General features: G+C 36.8%; 1 protein-coding gene across 1 annotated transcript in view; it reads right to left on the bottom strand.

Moving 5' to 3' along the window:
• Positions 1 to 4,940: 4,940 nt before the first annotated feature.
• Positions 4,941 to 23,571, bottom strand: part of npsr1.L (neuropeptide S receptor 1 L homeolog) — a 108,917-nt gene continuing 90,286 nt past the window's right edge. Inside the window, exons 7-9 of the mRNA XM_018266842.2 lie at positions 17,331 to 17,420; positions 10,053 to 10,233; positions 4,941 to 5,408 (exon numbers count right to left, since the gene is read on the bottom strand). Of these exons, the coding sequence (XP_018122331.1) occupies positions 5,318 to 5,408; positions 10,053 to 10,233; positions 17,331 to 17,420 (362 nt within the window). The 3' untranslated portion in view covers positions 4,941 to 5,317. The remainder of the gene's footprint in view (positions 5,409 to 10,052; positions 10,234 to 17,330; positions 17,421 to 23,571) is intronic.

The raw sequence follows: 23,571 nt of genomic DNA, 5'->3' as shown, positions 1-23,571 counted from the left end.
TGCCAGAAGTTTTGCCAGGCAGCCATTAAGCCTCATACCTCTGTTACCGCTGCAGAGCGCTGATCAAAGCATTCTTCATTCAAAGGAGGGGATTTACATCTAATGCGTTTCGTGTCAAAAGACCTGAAACTTCATCACATTCATCTCTGATGAAGTGTCAGGTCTTCTGACACGAAACGCATTCGATATAAATCCCCTCCTTTGTAATTTTAAAAAGCGCAAAATAAAGCCGATACATTGATATTAATTTACCAGACTCCAAGAATGCTTTGATCAGCGCTCTGCAGCGGTAACAGAGGTATGATGTAGTAGCCAGTCAGAAGGAGCCGATACATTGCGAGAGCTGCGGCTTAGCAGGAGCTGGCATGCATGGGAAGCGCTCGGCCATTGCCACATCGCCTTTTCGTTTTTACAAGCCATTAAGCCTCTGCACTTGGGGGTGGCTGGGGGAGAGAGGCGTCTTGAGGGTGAGGAACTGGGGGAGGGAAACCTGGCGGGACAGGGATCGCATTGAGGAGGAGGAGGCTGCAGAAGAGGCCGAGCTACACAGTGGCTGCCTCCGACTGTGAGCCCCAGAATCCTCTTCCCTTGCTGCAGGGTCTGGGGAGCTAGCACTTCTTCCCTGAGGAATGGGAGGAGGTGGACAGGAAGCACCGCTGCCCCCCAGTGCCCTGCCACTTTGGTGCTGCTCCCACGTCATCCTGTGATGACATTTCATATGGGAACTTAAAGCTGATGTTCCCATATGTGACCCTGCCTGCCCCCTTCGAACATTCTGCCGGCAGAGCTGGCACACTGCTACTGCCTGGTCCTCTGCCTGGCACGTGAAAAATGCCCACACTGCTGAAGTGCGGGCCACTGCCTTGCCTGCTGTGGAGGGTTGGGGATGGTCCCCACCCATACGCCCATATGCTTTGGACCGAGGCCCAGTGTTGCCCTGTTGCCTGCCCCCCCTAGCAGTGGTCGGTGGAGCCGGCTCTTCATCCTCATCAACAACAAACAGTTCCCCCCCTGAACTGCTGCTGCTCCCAGGGTCATTGTCCTCCCCCAGACCTGACCCGCCTCATACATAGCATCGATACCCACACCAGCAACCTGCTGCCCTGCCATAAGGGGACCCTGCCCAATATCCCCTACTGATGTGGGCTGTGACATGACCTCCTCCTCTTTATCAGACATGAATGCCCCCCCATTCCTGCCTGATCATCAAAAAGATCCTGGGTGCCTGGGCTCAAGTCCACCTCAGGATCAAATAAGAGGGATGGGGTGTCATCCCACACTGAGCTAGCAGGTGATGCCACCTCCTACTGCTCACTGGTGCCCGCTGCAGATGAGGTAGCCTGGGTCAGCCAGTCTACCACCGCCTCTGCTTGCTGCGAGCATATGGGTCACAAAACAGTGGCAAAAAAATCTGGCACAGACCTACGTGTGCCAGTTGCCCCACTGCGACCCAAAGCCAGTGTGGCATTTGCTGCTGCTGTTGTTGCGGCTGCTGCTGTTGTTGTTGCAGCTGCTGCTGTGATGGCAGCTGCTTTGATGGCAGCTAGTGCTGTGCTACAGTGCCCAGACTGGGCATGGCACATGGGCTGGGCTGTTGTGGGGTTGGATGTCCACGGCCAGCACCACGGCCTCTTCCTCGGCCACCCCTCCCTATCCCACCCTTCTTCCCACCACCACCACCCCTCCCCCCTATCCCACGGCCCATCATATTGGGCAACTAAACTAAAAAAATATATATAAGGGGGGGGTTTGGATATTTGGGGGAAGAAAGGAGAAAAAAATAAAACCCTCAACTAAATCCCCTCAGCAGAAGTGTGTACCCACAAGGAATACACACACAAGCACAGACAAAGACAAAGACAGTTAGCCCTAAAAAGGGCTATTGGGTGGTGAGCAGGCAAGCAGAAGAGGGAAAACAGTAAACTGAAATCCACAACCTCCACTTGCAGTGACTCAGAAAAAAAAAGCTCTCTACACAAACTCCACTAGCTAAATCACACACAAATCTCTCACTATCCTGCTCTCTCTACCTCTACCAAAAATGCCACGAGTAATGGCCGCCTCTGCAGCTCCTTATATAGACAGTGGGATGGCTCAAATCTAATTGGCTGCTGTGGGTGACGTTCAGTTTGTCGAAAAGAGCTGCGCGGCAAATTTTTGGCGCAATATTTAACTACGGCGAATTTATTTGCCCATCCCTAATTATTGAAGTTATTCAGAAATAGAGATATAGGTCCAGGAGGGTATTGCATTACAGCCACATAGAGGAGAAGGAGAATACCAATATATAGAGTAGACCTCTGGACCACTGGAGTTGCTAAATAATATCATTCTGATACAATTACTCTGATAAAAAATTTTTCAAAATATGAATCTACATTAAAAGTTACCTATAGGTCATGTTGATTGTTTTTCAATGATAGTTCTGCTTTTTTAAGTAATTGTTACTTGAAGTTCCTAATCCTGACTGTTTTGCCAACCTGACTGTCCCTTCTTTTAACCTCAGTCAGTTAAGAGTTTCTAATGCTAACAGACTGCTGCTGCACAAATATGTCAGCCCCCTCATAGAGGAACATGGGAGTAAGAAAGGTAATTTAAAAGCATCAGGAAAATACTTTTATGGCAAAATTATAAATATCATTCAAAGACAATTGTATGATAGATATTAAAAAAAGTTTATTTTCTGATGTCGGTATCTCTTTAAAGGACACGTCTTTTAATGGTCATTATTTGAAATGACAGGTAAGTCTTTTAATGGTCATTATTTGAAATTTGAACACAAGTAATGACTAGTCTTTTAAATTGTCCAAGGAAGCATCCAAGGGAGTAAGTAAGGGATAGAAAATAAGATGTTGTTGAACTGCTGTAAATGTCAGTAGAGATATTGATGCATCTTAAAGGAATAGTTCAGTGTGAAAATAAAAACTGTGTAAATAGATAGACTGTGCAAAATAAAAAATGTTTCTAATATAGTTAGTTATGCAAAAATGTAATATATAAAGGCTGGAGTGAACAGATGTCTAATAAAACAGCCAGAATCCAACTTCCTGCTTTTCAGCTCTATAACTCTGAGTTAGTCAGCGACTTGAAGGGGGGCCACATGGTACATTTCTGTTCAGTGAGTTTGCAATTGATCCTCAGCATTCAGCTCAGATTCAAAAGCAACAGAAATGACCCATGTGGCCCCCCTCAAGTCTCTGATTGGATACTGCCTGGTAGTCAGTGTAAACCAAGAGAGCTGAAAAGCAGGAAGTAGTGTTCTGACTGACATGTTATACATCAAATCACTCCAGCCTTTATACATTACATTTTTGTCAAACTAACTATATTTAGAAACATTTTTTATTTTGCACAGCCTTTCTATTTAGCCAGTTTTTATTTTAACACTGAACAATTCCTTTAAATTAGGAAAGGACAGATCTGAGGATATAAATTATTGAAGTTGAATTGTGAAGTTATTCAAAAATAGAGATACAGGTCCTGGAGGGTATTGCATTACAGCCACATAGAGCAAAAGTAGAATACAGATGTATAAAGAAGACTTCTGGGCCACTGGAGTTGCTAAATCGTATCATTTTGATACAATTACTCTACAAGACAGACATATTAAAATGGTGAAATACAACTTAATTCAGTGTTTCAAGTTATTTGTAATGCATGAATGATTTATTAATGGCAATTAGTGATGGGCAAATAAATTCACCGGGCACAAGTTAAATGACAGTTAAGTCTTTTAATGGTCATTATTTGAACTTTGAACAGTTATTTGAACACTTCACCTCTTCACATCATGGAAGCTCAACTCCCATAGGACACACCGTAGATACCCAAATTGTATCACAATCAGAAAAATTGAAGGAGCAACATAACTCTACATATACTGTAACTATCCTGCAGTTCTTTTATTAGAATAATGGCATGTTTAAGACCTCAAGGACCCTTTCTTAAGGTCTTGATATGGCCCTTGTTGTCTGTTGTTACATTTTTACGTGCATAACACATGCAAGCCTACTTTAACTTTTGGAGACAGAAGACAAACCTTAAGTAATGGGTTTAGGGCTCCACGCACCTAACCCATCTACTGATGAGTGGCTTTTAATTCCACTGGGTAATAATTCTAAAAGCCAGTGTCACCCATCAGGGAAGGGCTTTAGGCAGTTAGCACCTGAATCCAAGCACACAGTAGCTGAGTCTGTTAGGGTAAGGCCACACTGAGCGTTTTGGGGAGATTTAGTCGCCTGGTGACTAATCTCCTTGTCTTTGTGGCGACCAATCTCCCCAAACGCCTTCCCTCACTCTGCGCTGGCTAAAATGAAAAATCGCCGGCACTAATCAAATGCGGCGATTCATTTTTCGAAGTCGCCCGAAGTTTCCTCATGATTTATGTAATTCCTCTGATTTATGTGATAATTTGTGTAGGGTTTATTGAGGCTTATTAGGAGTGTGTGATTTTTATTTTATTTACCCAAACCAAAAACGAGTTGTTAATCTTAGTAGAGCCACATAGATTTGTCCTGACCAGCTTCAACTTGTTATTGATTTTCTTTATAATTTCACAAGTAGAACTCCCGTATGTCCTCTTTTCTTTGCAAAGTCTTTGGTAGAAAGATTGATTATTTTTATAAAGATAAAAACTTGAGAGGTGCCTGATTTTACTTAATCAGTCAAAATAGTTTTCTATGCAATGCTATGCAATTCTATGCAATTCTATGCAACTCTTAACAAACTTAATCACTAAGGCAGTGTCCTGGCTTTCTGCTTATTTTAATCAAATGCCAAACTACTGTATGGATTTAAATATTAACCTTCATTGATCATTATTATCTATGGTTTAACTTGCAGTAAAACCTTTGAAACAGTACAACAATAAAATGAAAGGCAAAATGTAATTTTATAGAATATTTATTTCACATAATAAAATGTTTAAAAACTGTCAAGGATCTTGAATGAATAAATAATTTAGGAGCAATAACTAAGCAATGGAATATGTACAAAATAGCACACTCAACTAAATGCAGGAGCAATATGACTTTCTTCTAAGTCATAAATACACAGTAAAACTAAAGTATATGCTATAAGAAGTAATATCTAATTATTGTATTTTGTGGGTATTATAAACTGAGGTAAAAAAGCATGGGCATCTCTATACTATACATGACAGTTTTAAGGCTCTTTGCAGTAAAAATTTTATAATTAAGGGAGAGGCATAAATAAAAGGAGCATTTTTTAATATATGACATTATTTAAATCTAGTGACATGACTAGAGGAAATAGATTCTTTGTTTGTTAGATTATATCTCTATAAGAAGTTCAAATATTAGAGGTACTCTGGTCTCGAAACCACTTGCATTTCAATCCCTTCTGTTTTATCTCTCATGGTGCCACCAAGTTTTGCCGAATTTCTATCTCTGCAATAAAACAAAATGTAATTCAATGGATCTGTTTTTCATAGACAACTTAAATAAAATATTAGTACGGAGTCTAAAGAAGCCATAACACAATGCGTGAGTATTCACATGATAGCATTTTTGATATTGTAATAGCTGAGGCCCATATGTATGCTTGATGGCAGTTTATACATGTATGTAATTTCTCTGTACCCATGTAAAATATCTAGCTCTGTTACAATACAATACCCTAGGGGAATAAGTGAATTGGGGCATAAGCAGAGATAGCACAAAATCTAAAGTCAAGTAAAAAATTTAAATAAATTTGCTTAAAAGTCAGAACACTCTACACAAGTTTATTTGCCTCCAGCAACGTATGCAAACTAAAGTTTCACTGGAGACACTGATAACACACCCAATAAACCTTGATACGGACGAATCAGCAGCCATGAGAGCTATTCAACAGAAGGTGGAAGTTTAACATAATTTTTATGTTGACCATGTGATCACTTAGTCCTGGTCCTCCAACTCAAGAATAATAGGAAACATCTGTGTCATCCCTATTAGTTACTCATTAACAGATGAATTTCATCAATTTCAGTTCAGACAACTCTCTGAGTATAGCTTTTATTATTGCATGTAGTCTTTTGCAAAATGTATGCTTTATACCTTATCAAAGTTGTCAACCCTCATAATCACAAAGCCATCACAGATGATTTTGTGATGCAAACTAGGATTAGGGGCCGATTCACTAAGGGTCGAATATCGAGGGTTAATTCACCCTCGATATTCGACTAGGAATTAAAATCCTTCGACTTCGAATATCGAATTCGAAGGATTTAGCGCAGATAGTTTGATCGAACGATCGAAGGATAATTCCTTCGATCGAACGATAAAATCCTTCGAATCGAACGATTTGAAGGATTTTAATCCAATGATCGAAGGAATATCCTTCGATCAAAAAAAGTTAGCCAAGCATATGGGGACCTTCCCCATAGTCTAACATTGACTTCGGTAGCTTTTAGATGGCGAACTAGGGGGTCGAAGTTTTTTTTAATGAGACAGTACTTCGACTATCGAATGGTCGAATAGTCGAACGATTTTTACTTCGGATCCTTCGATTCAAAGTCGTAGTCGAAGGTCGAAGTAGCCCATTCGATGGTCGAAGTAGCCCAAAAAAACTTCGAAATTCAAAGTTTTTTACCTTTGAATCCTTCACTCGAAGTTAGTGAATCGGCCCCTTAGTGTACAAGGAAACTTTAATTTACAAGGGTACTGTAGGTATTAGTCCCCTTTGGGCAAAGTAAACAAGGCTGTGGGGCTTGAAGGAATTAGTGCAAGTGTTTCTAATTTTCTTAGACTTTTTCGCATCTGGTATGGTACCAATGCATTGAAGCTAAGGTAATTCCAATACCAAAAAATGGGGTATGTGCTTAACCTGGTGATTATAGTTGTAAAGACATTTGTAGTAAGAAATGCATTTGAAGATTTGTTAAGAGACTATTAACATTATATCATAGAAAATGACATATAGGTACTACATCAGCTTGGTTTTATGAAGGACAGATCATGCCACACAAATTTACTTGCTTTTTAATATTAAGTAGGAAGTTGGACAGTGGTGTTACAGTAGATGAAGTCTATACATTTTGTCCAAGCTTTTAATAAAAAAGTTTGCTTTCCAAACTAAGACTTGTTATTCTTGGTTGTGCCAAGAAAACAATAGCTATAGGACAGGGAGTAGTTGTCAATTGAACATTCTGTAATTGGACAAAATTACAAGTGGAATGGCACAAGTCCAATAATACATCCTTGTGATAGATCTGGACAAATGCAATATCTGGACTTTTTTATGGCAGATAAAATTCAATGTTGATAAATGTAAGGTTGTAACTGTGCTTGGATTTTTGGTCTAAAGAAATTGCTGTTTATGCTGTTAATGTGTTTAATTACATTCCAATATTAAGCTTTTGCTTTTAAGACTGGAGGAAGCTATTATATGGACAATGTGATTTCAAAAACTAATTAACTTTATAAATAATAATGAAAAAAAGGCTGGAGGAAGCTACAACTTCACATCCCATTTACAGGTTCAAGACCTTAATGATGAAGTTGATTTTGAAAAGTATTAACTGCCAAGATTGTTTGTTTGCTTAAAAACTAATGTTTGTTAGGTAAATAGCACAGTAATATCTATTGTAGCTTCAACTTTGATAGTTAGTGATGGGCGAATAAATTCTCCAGGCATGGATTCACGGCGAATTTCCATGTTTCACCACCAACTAATGTTTTCGGGAAACTGCATTGAAAATTCATTGGCGAAAAATCCACTGCAACAAAAAAAAAATGTTGCATGTCAACATTGGAGCAAGCATGAAAATTGACACACGTCAAAATTATTTGAACGTCCATCGACTTCAATGCATTTCGTAAATCGGAACAATTTTATAGCGTAAGCAAGGAAAAACCTGGGAGGCAGAAGGTATCTGCTCAAGTGATTTTATTGGTCTTTAACACTACGGGGCCGATTCATTAACTTCGAGTGAAGGATTCGAAGGTAAAAAGCTTCGAATTTCGAAGTTTTTTTGGGCTACTTCGACCATCGAATGGGCTACTTCGACCTTCGACTACGACTATCGAAGGATTCGAAGTAAAAATCATTCGACTATTCGACCATTCGATAGTCGAAGTACTGTCTCTTTAAAAAAAAATTCGACCCCCTAGTTCGGCAGCTAAAAGCTACCGAAGTCAATGTTAGCCTATGGGGAAGGTCCCCATAGGCTTTCCTAAGTTTTTTTGATCGAAGGATATTCCTTCGATCGTTGGATTTAAATCCTTCGAATCGTTCGATTCGAAGGATTTAATCGTTCGATCGAAGGAATAATCCTTCGATCGTACGATCACAGAATTTGTGCTAAATCCTTCGACTTCGATATTCGAAGTCGAAGGATTTCAATTCCTAGTCGAATATCGAGGGTTAATTAACCCTCGATATTCGACCCTTGATGAATCGGCCCCTACATGTTTCGAGCCTCCTGGCTCTTTGTCAAGTGTAATTCAAATAAGTGTAGGTGAGGCAAGTAAAGTGTACAACAGGAAATGACATAGTTGCAGTCGTTATTTCCAAATCCCCCTCCCCCTTTAGGTGAATGTGTGAGTCCATAGTCCAATCATTTCGTAAATCACTAATGATAGCTGAAAGACTTCAGTATTTGCAGTTGTTTATGAAACTCTTTTATTAAATTATATGGGTATTGTTAATCTTGACAGTTTATAAATACAATTTTTTTACCATTGTGACATTTCTATTATATATATTATATATATATATATATAACATTGTGGGGCAGATTTATCAAAGGTCGAGGTGAATTTTTGAATGAAAAAAATTTGAATCTCAAGCTAATTTTTGTGTACTTTGACTAGGGAATAGTCCAAATTTGATTCAAATATCGAAATGTATCATGTACTGTCTCTTTAAAAAATTGACTTTGACCATTTGCCATCTAAAACCTGCCGAAATACTTTTTTAGCCTATGGGGGACCTCCTAGAACCTATCTGGAGTCAATTGGTGGACTTTGAAAAATCAAAGTTATTTTTGGGAAAAACTTTGAATCAAACTCGATTGAATGCGCTATTACTTCAATTTGAAAGATTCTAATTCAGCCTAATACAGACCTATTCCATCAAAAACTGACCTATTCGACCAAAAAAAAGCTTCGACTAAATTTCAGTTGGTCTTTTTGAATTCAGATTTCGAAGTTCGACCCTTGGGGGCAGATTCACTAAGGGTCGAATTTCGAAGTTAAAAATACTTCGAAATTCGACCCTCGAATTGAAATCCTTCGACTTCGAATATCGAAGTCGAAGGATTTAGCGCTAATCCTGCGATCGATCGATCGAAGGATTTTTCGTTCGATCGAACGATTAAATCCTTCGAATCGAACGATTCGAAGGATTTTAATCCAACGATCGAAGGAAAATCCTTCGATCAAAAAATCACAGGCAAGCCTATGGGGACCTTCCCCATAGGCTAACATTGACTTCGGTAGCTTTTAGCTACCGAAGTAGGGGGTCGAAGTTTTTTTTAAAGGGGAAGTACTTCGACTATCGAATGGTCGAATAGTCGAACGATTTTTCGTTCGATTCGTTCGATTTCGTTCGAATTCGAACGAATATAACCAATTCGATGGTCGAAGTACCCAAAAAATACTTCGAAATTCGAAGTTTTTTCATTCGAATCCTTCACTCGAGCTTAGTGAATCGGCCCCTTAATAAATATGCCCCTGTATGTCTCTTATAGCTTTTGTGTATATGTCTTGTTGATATGCATTTGTGCGTGTGTATTTCTTTTTCTGAAATCTCTTAGCTCAAAACTGTTGACATGGAAAGCTTCTCTTTTACTGATCTAAGCCACTTAGAGCCTTTAGTAATTCATATGTACATTCTGCCAACACATTTGTCACTAGCCAAAAATGGTTCAAAATGGAAAAACAGGCCAATTAATCACCTGAGCAAGTATTGAGTCAACTAACAACTAGTCAATGCATATGTATGGACTACATCTGCAGAGTCATCTAAGATACATGTATTTATGCCAGAAATGACGCATCTATATTTTAACACATAGTTTCTTATATATCAAAACAAAATGAAGTTTTTACCTGGATAAGCGACAGTGTCTGTTGCTGAATACACAGTAAATGATTGGATTAATGGCACTGTTTAAAAATGGTAAATGCTGAATAATAACAGATGCATAGAAACGTTCTTTGGTTTCAGGGAGCATTTCGAAGTTGTCCAATATATCAAAAAGAAAGTATGGACTCCAACAAAGTATAAAAGCTGAGGTAGAAAAAAAAAAATGACATGTAAATTAATGATTTAGAATTTGTATAATTTATAATTAAAAAAAATTGGTTACTTCCTATTATTACCTGGTACTAGCATCTTTAGGGCTCATTTACTTACTGTTAATCCCTTTTCAGATCTTATGCAAAACATTTGTATTCAGTCTTTTAAAATTTGTTTTTCCACTGTAATAATTTATTTTGTGCACATGAAAATGTATTTGTTACAAATGTGCAAATTCTTTTTGCCTTAACAAATCTAGTGAACTTTTAGTGAGAAAACTAACTGTGAATGGGAAATTTATTATGTGAAGTATATTTCTATAGGACTGCTAATTTGATTCATAGTCTAATGCAAAAAAATGAACGAGTTTGAGTTTGGAAGAGTACCGATAAGAAGGTGTGTTACTAAATATCCTGTATATACTGTACAACAATGAAATAAAAAGTACAATGGCAAATGTATCTAGGGAAATATTCCAGTTACACCAGAAAATTAGTACCAGAGTATGAGGGGCAGATTTATCAAAATGTGAGTTTAGAGCTTAATAAATAACAACTTGCCTATATTCTATTAATTTCTATGGGATTTCTATTTATCAATAGGTGAATTAGAACTCACAATTTGATAGATATGGTTCTAAACATCCCATACTGTAGGAATGAATAGAACATGGGGGAGTTTTTATTTATTAAGTTCTAAACTCACATTTTGATAAATCTGCCCCTTAATCTATGTATTAGAAATGTAAATTATCAGGTATGGGATAGAGCAGTAGAGGTTTCCCGTTGTGCCTTTCAAAGAAATTTTTTGATTATTTGACGAAAAATATTTTTGATTTAAGAATACATTCTAAAGACTACCATGACTTTAAATTAATAAAGATAAACTAAAGTTTGCATATGTGTTATATAATTTAACTATGGCTGCTGCTGACATGTCTTCATGACACTAAATGAAATGTGATTAGAACACATACATTCAAGATGTTGCTTCAAGCAGCAGCTCAACTACTCTTGGTTGCTATAGCAATGCAAATTTAAAATACCAAGAGCTCTCAGTTATCTGCTACATGATGGATAAACAGAACTGTTGTTTTGATATACAAAATATTGATTGTCCTATGCAGTATGATCAGATCAACAAAGGTATTATTTATTTGACATATCCAATAGGTACCGAAATTATTATTCTATAAGTTATTGCCATGTGTTGTATCACATATCACATTCCCCTGATATTGTATTATTTTGCCATTTCTCTTATTAAATGCCAAATGGGGTATAATATGGCATAACTGACAGAATTAAAAAGAAACTGACACCTTGGGGCACATTTACTAAGAGTTGAATATCAAGGGTTAATAAACCCTCAAAGTAAAATCCTACGGATTCGAATATCGAATTCGAAAGATTTACCGCAAATCCTACGATCGATCGAAGGAAAAATCGTTTGATCGATTCGTAAAAAAACCTTAGAAAACTGATGGGGAAGGTCCCCATAGGCTAACATTGTACCTCGGTAGGTTTATACTGCCGAAGTATGTAGTCGAAGTTGTTTTTTAAAGAGACAGTACTTTGACTAACAAATGGTCGAATAGTCGAACAATTTTTAGTTCGAATCGTTCAAATCGAAGTCGAAGTCGTAGTCGAATGTCGTAGTAGCCTATTCGATGGTCGAAGTACCCAAAAAAATACTTCGAAATTCAAAGTTTTTTTTACTTCAAATCCTTCACTCGAGCTTAGTAAATGTGCCCCTTACTGTATGAACATAGTATTGTTCTTTGCAAGTGGTCTGTATATTACAAAGTTTTTACTGTATATCACTGTTTTATGTTAGCTTTTAGTTTTTTGGCTTCTGAATGTAATGGGATATTTATCTTCCTTTTTTTTTGTCAGCTCCCTATTAATCATATGGCTTGTATTTGAAAGCTGATATGTTTTGATGATGGGTATGAGGGTGGAAACAACCTCTAGTTATAAATATAACCATGTGTTTTCCACCTATTCATATTTCATGTATTCATATTTCATCTCTTCAATTTCAAATGACAGCCCCCCCTTACGTTTATAGTCAACCCCACCCTCTCCCACTTCTAGGGGCAGATTCACTAAGGGTCGAATTTCGAAGTAAAAAATAATTCGAAATTCGACCCTCGAAATTGAAATCCTTCGACTTCGAATATCGAAGTCGAAGGATTTAGCGCTAAACGTTCGTTCGATCGATCGAAGGATTTTTCGTTCGATCGAACGATTAAATCCTTCGAATCGAACGATTCGAAGGATTTTAATCCAACGATCGAAGGAAAATCCTTCGATCAAAAAAAGGTTAGCAAACCTATGGGGACCTTCCCCATAGGCTAACATTGACTTCGGTAGGTTTTACCTGCCGAAGTAGGGGGTCGAAGTTTTTTTAAAGGGAAAGTACTTCGACTATCGAATGGTCGAATAGTCGAACGATTTTTCGTTCGATTCGTTCGATTTCGTTCGTATTCGAACGAATTTAACCAATTCGATGGTCGAAGTACCAAAAAAATACTTCGAAATTCGAATTTTTTTCATTCGAATCCTTCACTCGAGCTTAGTGAATCGGCCCCTTAGTGTCAGCTCCCAATCTAAGAAGTTAACATTCTAATTTTGAAAACTGCTGTTCCTCACCACAAACAATGCTCAAGACCGAATTTTCAAATATTGTGTCACCGTCAATTTAAAATTCCATCAACATTTAAATGAGGCCATTATATTTTTATGAATCTGTTCCTGACTGATTTTACCAACATATTCCAATCTACAGAACAGGTATAGAATTCGTTATCTGGAAACCCGTTATATAGAAAGCTCTGAATTACGGAAAGGCTTCAATAAACTCCATTTTATCCAAATAATCCAAATTTTACTAAATACTTTCTTTTTTCTCTGTAAAAATAAAACAGTACCTTGTACATGATCCAAACTAAAATATAATGAATCCTCATTGGAAGCAAAACTAGCCTATTGGGGGGACTCGAGGTATCAGGAAAACCCTAGGTCTCGAGCATTTGGGATAACAGGTCCCATGTTATATTGAACTTTTGCTTAGAGATGAGGATGAGTTGGCACTGGAACTTGGAATGAGAATAAAGCTTTAGGAGGCATGAAAAATGGTTTTAAACTTTGCACATGAACATGAGGTTGGAGAAATAGTAGCACTATATATCTATGTGTGTATGTATGTATATATATATACAGTATATATATATATATATATACAGTATATATATATATATATATATATATATATATATATATATATATATATATATATATGTATATATATCTATGTATATATATATATATATATATATATATATATATATATATATATATATATATATAACGATCCATGGGGAAGTCAGCACTCACGTAACAAAGTATAAGCGTGCCTGGGTGCAGTGTCCAAAATATTTAGAATAACAATTCAACAAAGAAGGTCCGCACTCTCAGGTCTTAAAAATCAAAAATGGTTTATTATAAAAGACTAACGTTTCGGCCTCTCCGAGGCCTTTCTCAAAGTACAGATCGGTATACAATGAAAGCTTTAAATACCCTAGCTGGCGGGAAAGGTTAATTAGCTGACATCATTCTCGTCATCATCATCATCATCACTAAGCGTCAAGTACTAGAGATGTGAAAATACACATATAAAACACATTCAAATTCAAAAACACTTTTATATTAAAAACCCCAATTCTACTGAATAAGGAAATAAAAACATACTAAGTAACAATATTGTTTGTAACTTCTTATTATGCTACGCACAGTGAACCTGGCTGTATTGTTAATGTTACAAAGTATAAAATCTGAGTATAGGTGAAAGGTCTGTTTTTCAAGTTCCCCCAATTGCAATAAAATATAGATACATAAAGTCTAAAACATGAAAACTAAAACATGAATGCAATCCCTTAAGCAGGTCAGGTATTCGTACTATAACTTAATTAATGTAGCACAAGCCCTCTCACTTCAGTATGTCGTTATATTTAAAATTAACCCATTGTTAATATATAGTGTAAGTTAGCCATTTTCCCATCGTTAAAAGTATGTTGTGTTTCTATAATGTGACTACCAGTGTCTGTTATATAACCCCTAGTGTTGGGGATATTAACCCTTAGTGTGGCCACTCCCCCTGTATACATTCTATCCCATAAATTTTATGACCGGCCATATATACTAAATGTGTGCATACAAATTAAAAATATAGCGTTACTCGGACTAGATGTGTATCTAGTAAGATATTCAATAGTTGTAAACGTGAATAGAGTAAAGATAATTCATCCAAAATACATAAAAAATACATAAAAATAATACCCAAAAGATAAAAAAAAATATATAAATAAAAAAGTCACCATACTGTGTAAAAAATCACCAAAATTAGTGGGACATGTTGTTCAGTCCAAAAGTTCATATAATCATCTAATAGAAATAAGTATTTTCCTCTGGGTTATTGTGGTAAGTGGCTTGCACTTGTGGGCGTCGAGACTGTAGTTGTTGCAAGGGTGGATATTAGCACATCGATACATTACATGTTAGCAGATCGAACAATACAATACAATACAAATACAATAGTGTGTATTGTTCGATCTGCTAACATGTAATGTATCGATGTGCTAATATCCACCCTTGCAACAACTACAGTCTCGACGCCCACAAGTGCAAGCCACTTACCACAATAACCCAGAGGAAAATACTTATTTCTATTAGATGATTATATGAACTTTTGGACTGAACAACATGTCCCACTAATTTTGGTGATTTTTTACACAGTATGGTGACTTTTTTATTTATATATTTTTTTTTATCTTTTGGGTATTATTTTTATGTATTTTTTATGTATTTTGGATGAATTATCTTTACTCTATTCACGTTTACAACTATTGAATATCTTACTAGATACACATCTAGTCCGAGTAACGCTATATTTTTAATTTGTATGCACACATTTAGTATATATGGCCGGTCATAAAATTTATGGGATAGAATGTATACAGGGGGAGTGGCCACACTAAGGGTTAATATCCCCAACACTAGGGGTTATATAACAGACACTGGTAGTCACATTATAGAAACACAACATACTTTTAACGATGGGAAAATGGCTAACTTACACTATATATTAACAATGGGTTAATTTTAAATATAACGACATACTGAAGTGAGAGGGCTTGTGCTACATTAATTAAGTTATAGTACGAATACCTGACCTGCTTAAGGGATTGCATTCATGTTTTAGTTTTCATGTTTTAGACTTTATGTATCTATATTTTATTGCAATTGGGGGAACTTGAAAAACAGACCTTTCACCTATACTCAGATTTTATACTTTGTAACATTAACAATACAGCCAGGTTCACTGTGCGTAGCATAATAAGAAGTTACAAACAATATTGTTACTTAGTATGTTTTTATTTCCTTATTCAGTAGAATTGGGGTTTTTAATATAAAAGTGTTTTTGAATTTGAATGTGTTTTATATGTGTATTTTCACATCTCTAGTACTTGACGCTTAGTGATGATGATGATGATGACGAGAATGATGTCAGCTAATTAACCTTTCCCGCCAGCTAGGGTATTTAAAGCTTTCATTGTATACCGATCTGTACTTTGAGAAAGGCCTCGGAGAGGCCGAAACGTTAGTCTTTTATAATAAACCATTTTTGATTTTTAAGACCTGAGAGTGCGGACCTTCTTTGTTGAATTATATATATATATATATATATATATATATATATATATATATATATATATATATATATATATATATATATATATATAAAAGAACTGTCACATTCAAGTTTAGAGAGTATCGCCTGGACATACAACCTTTGGATTATGGAAAACTGACATCTGGTGCAGCTGGAAGAAGGTGGCCAAAAAAGTATTATATTAAATTATATATATATATATATATATATATATATATATATATATATATATATATATATATATATATATATATATATATATATATATATATATATATATATATATATATATATATATATATATATATATATATATATATATATATAACAAACAAGGGAAAGTTGTGCTCACCACTAGTTTTTAAAATCATTGCACCCCCGCCTAATGATTTTAAAAACTAGTGGTGAGCACAACTTTCCCTTGTTTGTTATAGTTCTACAAGAGCAGTGACCAGCTCCATGTTGTAGCTCCCACCCCCTCCAACTATAGTCAGGTGATCCCACTGGTGTCTAATAAAAGGGCAGCCAAGTTTGGGAGTTTTACTTTGAAAGCAGCTAGTAAGTTGCAGGTAAAACGTATTCGTCCCTTTTATAAAATGTATAATGAAACCATAGAATTCTTAATGAATCAAATGAAAATTGAGCATAGGACTGGCCAGATATGGGATGACTTTGACGTAGTTGGCCAGCTTAAATATATTGCAATATATGGACAAACAATCCCTGTTTTGTTTAAAGGGTAAGGCATTTTTCAGTAGCAGTATGCACAAAATGTCTCTGTCTTAAATATATTGATAATGGGTTGAGTGCAGAGGAATCTTGTATTTGTCTATATATATATATATATATATATATTAAATTATGGTTTCAGCATTTATATAAACTACATTTCATTTTACTATGTGAGTACTATCATTGTTAAGAATCAATCAATTAATACAGGTAATACAAAGAGTACAACCAGTTTTCCTTTACAAATACTGTACTCAAAGCTACCAAGAACCTGGTACCCCAAACTAATCTATTGCCAGGGTGATTGTATAAATTTTTGCAAAAAGAAAGGAAAGGGCATGCTATTACATTATCTTCAATAACTACAGGAGGCAAACACAGCTATTAATTACATGCATAGGATAGCATACACATTTTTAAGTTCTTTAATGCTTGCTTTTTTATTTGGATTGAAATTGACTGATTATATTTGCACATGACAATGCTAGCTGTTCTTTTGTAATATATCTTCAGTAATAAAAATTTCACTGTTTCTGAGATTGCGTAGTATATGATTTTATTAATATTGTTAATACAGATATAGGAAATGTTTGCACTTGATATTAGAAAAATGTTTTACTTACCAAGAATAACCACAATGCTGTATTTAATAGCTTTCATTTTGGCTTTGGAAATTAGACCTCGATGACTGTAACTAGTGCAAAAATTTCCATCTAAAAGAACATATATATATTTTTTTGTTTTGGTAGGAAAAGAGACATAATACAAACAAACATAATAATAATCACTTTAAACTCACATGTTTTGTGCACAGTGGATCATGTTGCCCCTAGGTTAGAGGTCATATGTCTATGGGCTAAAAAGTAAATTTGTTTTAGGGCACCAACCTCATAAAAGTAAGGCTAACAGTGTCACTAGGAAGGGCCAGGTTGGAGCAGTTTGGGAAAAATAGATATGGATGATGCTATGGTTTTGTTTTGTTATAAATACCCAACAGGGAAGGGTTTGGTTGACTCCATTAGCTAATAATTGTTGTCACCTATAACTACATGGCAAGAATAGGCACTAGACCCCACACTAACAGTCATATGAAAAAGTTTGGGAACCCTTCCCTGCCTGCATAATAATTTACTCCACTTTCAACAAAAAAGATAACAGTGGTATGTATTTCATTTCTCAGGAACATCTGAGTACTGGGGTGTTTTCCGAACAAAGATTTTTAGTGAAGCAGTATTCAGTTGTATGAAATTAAATCAAATGGGAAAAACTGGCTGTGCAAAAATTTGGGTAATTTTGCTAATTTGAATGCATGTAACTGCTCAATACTGATTACTGGCAACACCAAATTGGTTGGATTATCTTGTTAAACCTTGAACTTCATAGGCAGGTATGTCCAATCATGAGAAAAGGTACAGTACAGTATTTAGGGTGGCCAATTTCAAGTTGTGCTTCTCCTCTGAAGAGTGACAGCATGGGATCCTCAAAGCAACTCTTAAAAGATCTGAAAACAAAGATTGTTTGGTATCATGGTTTAAGGGAAGGCCACAAAAAGCAATCTTAGAGGTTTAAACTGTCAGTTTCAACTATAAGGAATATAATCCAGAAATGGAAGGCCACAGGCACAGTTTCTGTAAAACCCAGGTCTGGCAGGCCAATAAAAATACAGGAGCGCATATGTGGAGGATTGTGAGAATGGTTACAGACAACCCAAAGATCACCTCCAAAGACCTGCAAGAACATCTTGCTGCAGATGGTGTAGCTGTACATCGTTCTACAATTCTGTGCAATTTGCACAAAGAACATCTGTATGGCAGGGTGATGAGAAAGAAGCCCTTTCTGCACTCACGCCACAAACAGAGTTGCTTGTTGTATGCAAAAGCTCATTTAGACAAGCCACAGTCATTTTGCAACAAAGTGCTTTGGACTGATGAGACAAAAATTTAGCTATTTGGTCATGACAAGAATAACACTGCATTCCAAGAAAAACACCTGCTACCTACTGTCAAATTTGGTGGAGGTCCCATTATGCTGTGGGGCTGTGTGGCTAGTTCAGAGACCATGGCCCTGGATGCATGAATTCAATTGAATATCAACAAATTCTTCAGGATAATGTTCCAGCATCAGTCACAAAGTTTAAGTTATGCAGGGGTTGGATATTCCAACAAGACAATGACTATAAACACAATTCAAAATCTACAAAGGCATTTATGCAGAGGGAGAAGTACAATATTCTGGAATGGCCGTCACAGGTCCCCAACTTGAATATCATCGAAAATCTATTGGATGATTTCAACCAGGCTGTCCATGCTCAGCAGCCATCAAATTTAACTGAACTGAAGATATTTTGTATGGAACGAATGGTCAAAAATACCGTCATACAGAATCCAGACACTCATCAAAGGCTATAGGAGATGTCTAGAGGCTGTTACATTTGCAAAAGGAGGCTCAACTAAGTATTGCTATAATATCTCTGGTGTGGTGCCCAAATGCATGCAACTGTCTAATTTTGTTATGATGCATATTGCATATTTTCTGTTAATCCAATAAACGTTATGTCACTGCTGAAATACTACCCTTTCCATAAGGCATGTTATATATTAAAAGGAAGTTGCTACTTTGAAAGCTCAGCCAATGATTAATAAAACTCCAAAGAATTAAGAGGGGTTCCCAAACTTTTTCAAATTATTGTATAGTCACTTGTTGAATGGTATGCTATCCCCAGGAAATTTAAACACTTTGCTAATCACCACCCCACTGCACATATGGTGTGAGAAATAGTGGTCAAAATGACACATGACATTAAGCTAAATCTAAAATTGTTTTCTGTTAAGAAAAACCACCATGCAATTATTTTACTGAGAACATTAGTTGTTTTTAGAAATGTTTACATCCTAGCAACAAAGAAGCACCTATCTTTGTTTAATCAAATAGTTATTTGACCCAGCAGACTGACTACTGTGCTACTGCCTTGCTTACCAGCTGAGTCTAGTGATTGGCGAATTTATTCGCCAGACGCAAATTCGTGGTGAATTTGCACGATTCGCAAAATGGGCGCGAAAATTCACGGGCATCAAAAATGGACACGGCGTCAAAAACTAGACACCGGCGCCGTTTCGCGAATTATTCGCCATTTTGTGAATTTCGCGAGGAATTCGAGAATTTTTCGGCAAAGCGGAACGGCGCAAATTTGCCCATCACTAGCTGAGACTCCTTACCAGGTAATTTTTTCATCTAAATGCTTTCACCATACACAAAAGTTGTCCTGGTAGCCCTTTTTATGTTGTTAATATACAAATCTCAGCATCCCACAACAGTCAAATACAGAAGCATTACTTGTTTTTGCAGAAACATATTTCAGGGTCCCTTTATCCCCCAAACTACCTCATGTAAAATAGTTGTAGTTCAACAATTGCTTAGGCATCATGTGGTTCATTTGTTACTCTACAACTTAACAGCCTTGACTTTGTTTGGCCTGATCAATAGCTGTGGAGGAAATAACTAACAACCTTCTGCACAGGAACAAGAGGGAAAAAAAGACAAATATGCACCTGTCACCTGGTAATTTTAAATTTATGTTTTTTTACAGATGAGATGTTTCAAAATAAAATGATCTTTATAAATACCATATTTTATTTCTGGGTCTGTATATTATATTATACTTATTATGTTGTGTATGCATGCTTTATGTGTTTATTGGAAATCAGAACAGACAGAATTCTGTTCATCTGGCAGCAGTTCTAAATGCGTCAGAGTGAATGCCTGCATCCTAGCATCCTTGTGAGCTAGATTATCTTTGCAACGTGGGATATTGGATTAAAAATCCATTTTTTTCTAGTACATTTTTCATGTTGTTCAAGATACAAAAAAAAATCTAACAACTTAAAATGCCATATCTTTATATCTTTAACCATATGGGCCTTTACTTTATAGACTTACTTTTACCTATAAAGTTTAGATTAAATGGTATAAAGGGACTGACATGCCCCATTCTGCATAAGTCTGAGAGAGAGGTATATGTCCCCATCATTTGGATCTGCAAGTAGTGTTCAAATGACTCTACATGCCAGAGCAGCAATCCAGCTAACTAGCAGGATTAGAATGACCTGGGTTACAAAAAGATATTTAACCTTAACAGGATTCTGACGTGATTTTTATGGTGTCGTTTTTATTTCTAAATTACACTGTTGACACTGTAAATAATTAATTTTACTATGGAACATTTTGTTTCTCCTATTGAGTAGTTGCGGGACATGGATTTTTACTATTGAGTGTTCTTATCTCCACCAGGGAGCTGTTTTCTGGTTACCTTCCCATTGTTCTGCTGATGGGATGCTCGGCGGGGGGGGGGTGATATCACTCCAACTTGCAGTGCAGCAGTAAAGAGTTGACAATATGTCTATCCCCATTTCAAAATTAAATTTAAAAAATCATTTTTTTTTTTTTTGAAAAACAGATTTCAGTCCAGAAGTCTGCTGGAGCAGCACTATTTACTGATGCATTTTGAAAAAAGCATGTTTTCCCATGACAGTATGACCTTTAGCATAAACTTTTAGTATACTTTGAAATATTTGCTTTTATTTTATCTGCAGTTCTCAGCCTCCGGTGGGTAGGGCTCAATTACTCTAGCAACTAGGCAGCAGTTAGGATCAGTACATAATACAGTTCTGAATAGTCCTGAGTGTTTACTGAATAGAAACACTAGCAATTAAAGATAGAATAACAAGAAAAACGATATACTGTATACAATGGTGTTGCATATATCTCTCTGAAGAAATCAGTTAGACTAAACTGACTACTGTGTAATCCATGGCAAATATGACCTTATACCATAAAACGCCTCTATTAATCATTTTTATATTATTCCTGCAAAATAGTGAAGTGGGGAACCACACCTGCTACAATGGCATCTGATGTATCAGAACAAATGCAATTATGCATATATGTGGTAGATAATTGGATGCAAGTTGCAGGTAACATTTTTAGAGAGTTGTATTATTTTTGGTGCATGGATTTAAAATGCAGTTTGCAACTCTGCTGCACCTATAGCACAACCTACTGCAGGAACCCTGGAATTGCCATCAAGTTCAGGGCGACAGAAGCTCCAGGGTTCCCTAGTATTAGTTGGCACACTTGTACAAGATATTTATGTAAAAATAAGGCCAATTGAAAAGTTGCTTAAAATTAGCCATTCTATATGACTTAAAGGTGAACCACCCCTTTAAGAGTCTAATATACTGAGTACAATTCATTTTACAAGATGAACAGACATTCATTTTTATTTTGGTTGACTGTCAATAAAACACAGACCTGCTTGAATTTTTGTCTGCTGTCCTGGGCCTCATTTATGTGTGACCCAAACACAAGTGCTAGCACACTAAGCAGTGCAAACTGAAAAAAATGTAGATCTTAAAATCACCATAAGCCTTGGATATTGTACTTGTGAATGTCATCCAATCCACTCTTAAAGGCATGAATAGAATCAATGCCCTCTGTATAGATGGTCAACTATTCCAAAACTGTGCTCTTCACCACGTGCTGGATTTTTTTAATCTAGGGCAGTCAAACCCCAGCAAAAGGATCATTGCATGAACACGAATGGGCATGATCTTGCAATTCTGCCCAGGCTCTTAAAAGACCAGTGACATCATTTTTTTTTTTAATTGTTTCTACTTAACGGGAAAAAAAACACCAAGGCAGTTTTAACTTTCAATTTGCAAAGTCTTTATTAAGAAATTATTTACTGATTCTCTGCTTGCGCACCTCTTCAGAAACGGCGACAGGGAGACAATCCATCGTGCGGCGCTTGATTTCTCCTCCCTGCCTTCTATAGGAGATAGCCAGGGAGGATAAATTGAGCGCCGCACAATGGATCATCACCGTTTCTGAAGAGGAGCGCAAGCAGAGAATCGGTAAGTAATTTATTAATAAAGACTTTGCAAATTGAAAGTTAAAACTGCCTTGGTGGGGTTTTTTTTGTCACGTAGAAACAAATCTTTTTAAAAAAATAAATTTATGTTACTGAATAACGTTCAGTAAATGATCCCTATGAAATCATAACATTCACATTCAAGTACAGCTATGTGATCTATTATTATCTTTTATAATTATTATAATTTGCACTTGGGCAGTAACCCACAATAACCCAATCAAAAGTTTGATTGGTTGCTTTGGCATAATGTGTCCCTTAGGGGCACATTTATCAGAGTTGGTGTTTTGTTCTCGATCTGAGAAAAAATGTGGCAAAAAATACAAAAGTGTTTATTTTCTGAAACTTCAACTAGTCTGGTGTCACGGCCGGCACCCAATACCAGAACAAGTGCCAAGCACCCTGGTCTCGGCTCGGCTTCACCAGTAGTATGACCACCGTTGGGCTTCGGGAGGAGCCCTCAGCTTACTTGGGTGCCACCTGGACTTAACGAGGGGTACAAGGCGAGGTGTTCTGGCTGGCAAAGGGGCACGGCAGGATGCAGAGTCTTTTGGGCCAAAGGTCACAGTACAAGAGGGTTGGTCAAGCGGATGGTCAGACAGGCTGGGTCGAGGCCGGGTAGTCAATCAAGGGGTTAAACAGGAGAGTTGACGTAGGCAGGCAAGAGTCAGAATACAGATTGGAGAGTAGTCAGGAACAGGCAGGGTCAAACACGGATAATCAGATCAGAATTTTCAAGACAGATGCACAAGGCTCAGAAAAACCACTAGAACAAGTTCTATCACGGGCAAAACTGGGCTTTAATACTATTTGAATTTCACACCTTTGCGCCTTTAAATCCCCAGGAGGGCGACAACCCCGCCGCACAGGTATTCTGACATTACCCCCCTCTCCAGGGGGGGCCACTGGACCCCCAGGCTTCCCAGGAAACTTTTGAT

Source organism: Xenopus laevis, chromosome 6L, assembly GCF_017654675.1.
Source record: "Xenopus laevis strain J_2021 chromosome 6L, Xenopus_laevis_v10.1, whole genome shotgun sequence".
NCBI classification, from domain to species: domain Eukaryota; kingdom Metazoa; phylum Chordata; class Amphibia; order Anura; family Pipidae; genus Xenopus; species Xenopus laevis.
The sequence above is the reverse complement of the archived record's forward strand: the minus strand, read 5'-3'. Positions and strand labels throughout refer to the sequence as shown.